Source organism: Acartia tonsa, chromosome 2 (genome assembly GCF_053477335.1).
Source record: "Acartia tonsa isolate MP-2025a chromosome 2, ASM5347733v1, whole genome shotgun sequence".
In the NCBI taxonomy this organism is placed as follows: Eukaryota; Metazoa; Arthropoda; class Copepoda; order Calanoida; family Acartiidae; genus Acartia; species Acartia tonsa.
In genome coordinates this window covers 42,362,870-42,371,119 of record NC_137261.1, presented here as the reverse complement: position 1 = coordinate 42,371,119, position 8,250 = coordinate 42,362,870, and the positions used below count along the sequence as shown (strand labels likewise).

The following is an 8,250-nucleotide window of genomic DNA, read 5'->3' as shown; positions in this document are numbered from 1 at the left end:
TACCTTGTTTAAATGGATATATTATTACTTGGATCTTACACCAGAGTTTCATGTTCTCTAATAAAGTGAAACTTACAGCTGGCTAAAATAACGATTCCCCCTTCAACTCCCTTCACCCCCATCCCCCTCTACTATATTAACGAAATGACCAATAAACGAATTCCATGTTAGCTTGACGACAAATTTCCCCCTGACATAATATCCATGTATATTGTATATCCATTGTTGTATAGTAGATGACACTGTGAAACTGTGATATTTAGTATTTACACAAAGGTTACCGTAACAAATTTGTTGACTTAACTGTTTACACAAGTTCAAGCCACAAATACAAAAATATTAGGATATCAATGTTATGGGCTTGAATTTTAGTCATTTTAATCTTTTTTAAAACAAAAGTAATTTTACTTCTTAGTTTTTTAATTGTCGAGTTTTTATGATCTTATTTAATTTTTTATCCGTACGTCCGTTTATTTATTTAGGCGTGTTAAAGTTGACCGACAGATTCTAACCCTTGGATTATGATTCCTGTAACAGTTGGGTACGATAAGGAAAGCATTGCAACTAAATTATCGTTTTCAGAAAGTACGTAGTTCCATGCATGTTTAATTTTTATAATTTTATACAAGATTATAATTATCCTATTCATCTTATTTTTTATATGATAATTACTAGGACAACAAGGTACAATGTTATCAAATTAAACAATTTCGGAAAAAAATACATAACATTTTGTTAGGCTTAAAATTTATGTTCTGACACTTTACAAGTGTTAATGTTTGTTTGTCCCATCAATTGATTTTAGACCTTCGCTTTAATGGATGTTGTCATCCTTTTTTATTTTTTAATTATTGCTTGCATTAGTTAGGGTTTGTATTTGATTCAAGGCTTGTGCTATAGTTTACATAAACCAAGAATATAAAAGAAAAAGTCAATAAGTTAACAGTTTTTGGGTTTTCCGAACCGTGGAATTTCTTTAAACCATTTATTCTACTCCCATATTATCAAGTCTAATTGTGTTACTACGTATAAGGAATTAGTGGCCACATATCGGATTACTAAAAGCTGTAGCTGTAGATTTCTGACATTTGAACAAGGGGTGGTTTGATGCGACTGCCGAGCCTTGGACAGAAAATCATTTTGATTAAACAACAAGTAATAGTTTAAAGATATTTATGTTTTGTTTGATGCATTTTAAAGCACAAATAGGCTTGATTTATTCAGATAGAAACGAAAACGCAGTATAAAAACATGTTGAGTTTGTCCGTGCCCCAGCAGGTTGAATTGAAATATTTCTAGAAGTTGTACATAGATGTGCAATACTTGATTTCAAACCAACAACCCTATATAGTCACAGCCGTGTTATATTTGGAAAGAAAAATTGTCATCCTGACATAAAAGTAGCAGGAGGTATCTTTGTCTGTAACCCGCGACTGTTGGTTAACAGCACACGTAGCGCTTCCGCTGGCTGGCGGAAAGGTGATAATTTCTAATATCTGACCAAAACCGCGTCTTAACTAAAGACGTTAAAACTAGTTCCTATTTATCCTATGTCAGGTGTGCGACATAAAAAAATCAGAGTAGTGGGAATGCATTGGCCTAAAACAGGCGCAACTCCTTATCATGCACAGTTAGGACTTCCTACAGACCTTAAACGTAAATGAGCATAATTTTATTTTGATACGGCGAGGAATTTTTACTTCAGTGGTAAATTTATATAGAGATTGTAAAAGAAGTTGAGAGAAAGAAAACGGGTCGTAGATTGAGAGCAAGAGAGAGAGAGAGAGAGAGATGGACAAGAGAGAGAGAGTTAGAAAGAGGAGGGAAAAAAAGAGAGATGATTTTGATCAAATTGAAATACGATCAAGGATGATTATATGAAACAGTAGCGAAATATTTTATAAATAAATTTAAAAAGGTATTTTTCAATAATTTTTCAAGTAAAACGTTAAATAATAGGAAAGAAAATTTGAAATCATATTTCTTCAACCTCCCCTCCTCCCACTTTCCCAAAATAATATATTCCTGATAAATAAAGGAAAATCATAATTTTCATTGACCAATAACTGAACAACTGCTGTTATTATAATACAGTCACATCACATGTAGAGTAGCTTCACTTCAAGCAAACACACGAACGCACACACAGGCTGCCACCAGATTACAGATGCAAATCCGTTACATTTCATTTCAACTCATTCCTTCTCTTTTTTTTCTCAAGTTTCCTAGTACAGAAGTGGTGAAGTAGTGGTCACTATCACAACAACTTCGTGTGTGTGTGTGTGTGTGTGGTTGTGGTGCGTTTCTAACTACAAAGGACAATCATCGAGTTTCATATATTACATGGATATTTTTTTTTCAAAAAGGTTTTCTTCTGAAGATTTAATTCTATAAAGCATAAAAAGAGTACAATTGCATTTTTTAATTTTCATATTTTCATTCATCAATACCTTCATTAAAAGGAAAGATTTATCAAACAAGGCTGCAGCGAAGCTCAACAATTGGAAACATTCAATTTTTGTTTACTAGTCTAAAACCTGACCTGGACCGATAGGATAATTTGTTACACATTTCTTTTGTTTGTCAACAATCCCTATTATTGTCTGTTCAAATTATTGTGTGATAAAAACAAAACCCTAAGTGTCCTTTTAAGCGTATTTGTGTGCAGTTTCTGTTAGGTTTTTGTGGGCTTTTTAAACACTGCCCAAATTTTATCAGTGTCACAATAGAACTCAAAAAGTCAACATAAGAAAATTATTGACAAAAAGAACTTTTTAAATCAATAATTAAATGATAAAAATATCTTATTATATTTGTATTTATTTATATATTTTAAGTATATCACTTTTCGTAAAAAAAATACTTTACTCTAACAGAGAATAATCATTAACACCTTATTTTTTTCATTAGCATTTATAGAACATACTTTATTAATACCTATTAAATATATTTTACTGAGTTAAAATTATTTTGGGAGTTGGTTGTAATTTCGAAAAATTTGTGGGGTTGTTTATTGAATAAAGCACCCTTACTTAGTACTTTTTATTTACCTAATTTCAGGTTGAAAATGTTTCGGCTTGGTGCTTTCGTTGTTCTGGCATTTGTCCTGGCTGGCGTACAGTCTGAGGCTGACCCACAACTAGATATCATTCCTTGTCCCCAGGTATAGTTCTAGTTCTAGTTGTCATGGCTAGTGTACAGGCTGACCCACAACTAGATATTATTCCTTGTCCCCAGGTATAGTTCTAGTTCTAGTTGTCATGGCTAGTGTACAGGCTGACCCACAACTAGATATTATTCCTTGTCCCCAGGTATAGGTCTAGTTATAGTTGTCATGGCTAGTGTACAGGCTGACCCACAACTAGATATTATTAATTGTCTTAAGGTATAATTTTAGTTCTAGTTGTCATGGCTAGTGTACAGGCTGACCCACAACTAGATATTATTCCTTGTCCCCAGGTATAGTTCTAGTTATAGTTGTCATGGCTAGTGTACAGGCCGACCCACAACTAGATATTATTCCTTGTCCCCAGGTATAGTTCTAGTTCTAGTTGTCATGGCTAGTGTACAGGCTGACCCACAACTAGATATTATTCCTTGTCCCCAGGTATAGTTCTAGTTCTAGTTGTCATGGCTAGTGTACACTGTACAGGCTGACCCACAACTAGATATTATTCCTTGTCCCCAGGTATAGTTCTAGTTCTAGTTGTCATGGCTAGTGTACAGGCTGACCCACAACTAGATATTATTAATTGTCCCCAGGTATAGTTCTAGTTCTAGTTGTCATGGCTAGTGTACAGGCTGACCCACAACTAGATATTATTCCTTGTTCCCAGGTATAGTTCTAGTTCTATTGTAATGGCTAGTGTACAGGCTGACCCACAACTAGATATTATTCCTTGTCCCCAGGTATAGTTCTAGTTCTAGTTGTAATGGCTAGTGTACAGGCTGACCCACAACTAGATATTTAAAAATTGACGCTTTTCACCAACCCATTCCCCCAAACCTCCCTCCCGCAAAAGTAAACACCCTCATTGAAAGATTAGACAAAAAAAAGCTACCTATAGCATAATTGTGTTATTTGTAAATTTGATATTGTATACATTTAAATCCTTTTATTTCTCTTTGAAAATTATTTATGTTTATGCATTTAAACCTCTGAAATTTGATTTGTATATTTCCGTATTTTCATTTAATTTATTACTTTCTTTGTACTTTTTAATGTACATTTCTAATGATTTATACATTTCTAAAATATATATCTAAATAGTATCCTAATATATAAATTACTAAGGTTTTTTGTCTGAAGCTTGAGTTTTCATTAAGTACTAAACTGATTGAGTTCTCCTATAAAGGGAAGCTTAACATAGGTCACGGGATGGTTTAGACCATTTTGAATTTAGATTTTATCCTTAGCATGCTTTTAGGCTATTTTTCTATCTACCTCTATCCACAGAGCACCCAAGATGCTAGGGGCGCAGCCGTTAGTTATTTTATATGGTTAAACATTTTTTTTTTCTATAATTTTATGTAGTTTAGAATATTCAGTAATATTTTCTAAACGGCAGTAGCGATCGATAAATAGTTTCAACGACGCCTCCCCCCCCCCCTCCCTTTAACATTATACGAAATAGAACACACATTTCTCCCCCTCACATTTTTTTTTTTTTATTTTAAAAATATCAAATGGAAGGCGCTTAAAAGAACATTTTCAGTGCTATTGTAAGTAAAACGACATTCAAGAAATTATATATTCAATGATATTATATTGAATCAAACTGTTCTACAATCCCTGATTATTCTGCATAACTGTGTAATTTCACCAATCTTGTTTTATTAATCATCTTAGCTTTGTTGCCTAAACCACTGAACTAACTGTTCATCTTTGGTTCATACCAACCTTGTTTCGATAAATCTCGAAAAATCTGCTTGCGACTTTTTTAAAACGGTGTTTATGCATTGTCTTTTTGAAGTTGTAAGAACTAGAATTGTCAATTTATTGAAACGAAAATGTTAGAAAAAGTTGAATTTATTTTGAAGTGGGGCTTTTTATTTATCCCGACGATTACAGGTAATGAAAAAACTTTGTTTCATTAAGTCATGTGCGCCTTAATTAGACAATACATTCATTCTTCGCCGGTTATTAAGTTATACATCTTTCAGAGAAGTAGTCAGTACGATTCTAAAAATCTTGAAGTATGACCCAGTTTGGGACATATCTTTAATACAAAGTAGCTTGATGTCTGTCCGTCCGTCCGTCTGTCCGTTCGTCCGTCTGTCTGTCCATTAAGATCTCGGTAACCACTGAACCGATTGGATTCTACTCTTCAGGGAATATACCTACTGGTCCTGTGGTGGTTTTAGGCCATTTTCTTGGGGGGTGGGACACCTACAACCAGCCCAAAAACAAAAAATACAACTCCCCCATTTTTTTAGACAATAAATTTAAGATTAATGCAAAAATAATGGTCGCAGCTCCAGAAGTACTTAATATTCTTTTTTCTTTTTAAATTACCTCTTGGGGCAAAGCCCTTAGAGGCTAGGGTCGAAGCCGCTAGTTCTTTATATGCTAATAGAAATATGTCAAACAAGTTGTAGGTTTTGCTCACCATTGCTTTATAACTTTTGAATAGATGTAGAATATACGTGGATATCAAGACAGGGGAGAAATCTTCAATTTAGGTTGCTCATTGAACTCATTTATTGTTCAGTTGAAAATCTGTTGAAAGAGCCAGGTATCAATACATCCATTAACTTTTGTACTGTTAGGAAATCGCCTTGATCCCACGCCTGAACGACAAGAAATGGATGATATCTCAGATCAACTGTATCCTGGACAAGGGACCCTGCGATGAAGTTGGCCTTACTGCCAAGCGTATGTTTATATTGTAGTGAAGCTATTCCATAATTAACTTTGACACGTACTGTATGTTGCAGTTTGGGACAGCGGAAAGTGTCATGTGTGACGTCATAAAAATATGTATAAAAAAGAAGAATGAGATGGAAGTGGGAACGGAAACCCATAAAAAAGAATTGGATAAAAGACGTATTTTTTATGGCGTCACACATGACACTTTCCATTGTCCCTTTCAGTTTAACTTATTATTGAAGTAAAAAAATAGAAGGGGCACAGGCTATATAAACTCTACCCACGGAGTGGGGACCCGGTGTCGATTTTATCTTAGGTCTTTCAAATTAGCTAATAGCGTTAGAACTATAAACACATCCAAGTCCAAAGAACAGAAAAGAATTTCTAGCAGACGAAAAGGTCGTTGACTAGATTGTACATCTATACTTATACACTTATTTACATAATCATAAGATGAACAAAATGTGTTAATGTCTAAATTTCATTTTAAACACACTAGGTATTGGAGCTGATGCCTTGACCGGTCATTGTCCCAAGCCCTGTGACAGATGTACCAAGAAAGCCATGAGACAGGTAAATTTTGTAATTTTGTCTTCAGGGTATCCATAGATTTTTTTATATTACAGGTAACAGAAACCAGACCTAATTAGTAAAATAAGGTCTTCCATAAAATTAGAACAAGTGTAGAAGCAGTTGATCACATTATTGAATTAATCTTTTTCATACCAAATGTAAAGTGGATTGTGGTTTATTTAAATAGCATTGACAGATACTTTAAAAAGGACCCAATAAATTTGTATTCAAGTTGTAATACTCATTCAAAATATATATTATTTAGTACCAGATAATTAATTATTGCAAGCTTATGGTCAAGCTACAATTGTAAATAAAAGGGAAGCTAGTATGATTGTAAAAATTTCATTACTGCTAAAATATTTAGTTTTATGGGATCTATGAAGTGGCGTGTGGTAGGTCAGTATAAACACCCCCCTTAAATTTGAAATTAAGAAGATCTGACATCCTCTTTTTTCGCCCTCTTAAGTTTGCACACCCCCCGGTGAATTACTGTGCACTCCACTGGATTTAATGCCAAATTTCAAAGATTGTTTTAATTAGAAAAAATGGCTTCTCTTGATCAATGGTGAGCTGTCAATATAATTGATTTAGGTAATTGGAAAGCTCCAGAATGAGTATCCAGCTGCATGGTTTGAAATTCAGAGGAAACTTCTCTCACATAGACAAGGAAGATAAATACAAACATAGATAGATAGTCCACAGATTAAATAGTCTAGAGCATATGTCTTTCCTAGAATATTTTGTCTATATGGATAATCTAGCATAGAATAATAGATATAGTTTGTCTCTATTATAGTGTTTCTATCATAAAATAATTTTCTAAATTGATAGTCAAACAAGGAATAATTATTCTAGAAAGAAAAACTGTCATAGAACATTCTAGCTAGTATTCTAAGAATTATTTATCATAAATTTTAAATACCTCTTATATTAAGATTTAGTTATATCAGTTTTGTACTAAACAAAAGGGCATTATTATAACATTTTCTTTATGTGATTTTTTTGAAATGGGCATTTTTTATAAAGTTTTTCTTTTAAGTATTTTGTTAAAAAATTATCGAGTTTCAGAAGATCTAAAACTTATTTATTCTATTTATGATATTTATTATTGAAATAAATGTTACAAATTTACCGTCTTTTTGTTATATCACGTAGAAAAAATAATTACAAAAATCTATTAAATATTAATTCCCCAACAAATATAGTATAACTAGATGATCAAACTGCCCTTCAAATTCCGTCAATATTGAAAAGGAAATTCTAGAAGACCAACACCTTTGTTTATCTATTGTTATATGCTATCATTAAAAATTTTTACACGACATTATTTACCCAAGAAAAGCTTTCTTCTAAGAAATGCGACTATTTATACTAACTCAATATGCAAACGAAATAAAAAATAACTGGCAATTCGTATTAGTCTTCATCCATATTGGGTAATGTTAGCAAATGTTGAATTTTATCAAATGTAAAAACAAAAGAAAAGTCCACAGAAACATGTGTAAGGAACTAAATGAATATAAGATATAAATTCCTACGTAGCCTACATGCAAAGTTTCCATACAGGCTATTTACTATTCCATATCTGATCTAGTATATATATAACAAAAAAAACTAGTACATATGTATTAGGTATATCAAGAATAGTTATTTATCGCATCGTATTAGACAGCTTACCGCGGTTATTAGAATAATAATTACATGATTAGAACATGTTTTGTTACCCCGAGGGGCCGAAGGTAGGGCATCAAGACTGGTATTAATCTTATGTTTTTTAAATATTCATAGAGAATTGTCTGTAATAC

The 8,250-nt window shown here is 32.8% G+C and overlaps 1 protein-coding gene across 2 annotated transcripts; it reads left to right on the top strand.

Annotated features, from left to right (window-relative positions):
* Positions 1 to 3,038: 3,038 nt before the first annotated feature.
* On the top strand, positions 3,039 to 7,576 carry LOC145312806 (uncharacterized). 2 transcript variants are annotated; one of them, XM_080152042.1, is made up of 4 exons: positions 3,039 to 3,163; positions 5,770 to 5,875; positions 6,369 to 6,442; positions 7,037 to 7,576. In XM_080152042.1, exons 1-4 carry the CDS (start codon positions 3,068 to 3,070, stop codon positions 7,118 to 7,120), a joined length of 360 nt encoding a protein of 119 aa, XP_080008168.1. In that variant the 5' UTR covers positions 3,039 to 3,067; the 3' UTR covers positions 7,121 to 7,576. The 2 variants fall into 2 exon arrangements, with proteins under 2 accessions (XP_080008168.1, XP_080008169.1); XM_080152043.1 differs by lacking the exon at positions 3,039 to 3,163 and adding an exon at positions 3,844 to 3,909.
* Positions 7,577 to 8,250: the final 674 nt, after the last annotated feature.

Bases quoted from the DNA above. Each gene is read 5' to 3' on its own strand.
- LOC145312806 (XM_080152042.1), top strand. From the start codon at position 3,068: ATGTTTCGGCTTGGTGCTTTCGTTGTTCTGGCATTTGTCCTGGCTGGC. The intron at 5,876-6,368 runs GTATGTTTATAT...TAAACACACTAG, and splicing joins AGTTGGCCTTACTGCCAAGC to GTATTGGAGCTGATGCCTTG. The intron at 6,443-7,036 runs GTAAATTTTGTA...TAATTGATTTAG, and splicing joins CCAAGAAAGCCATGAGACAG to GTAATTGGAAAGCTCCAGAA.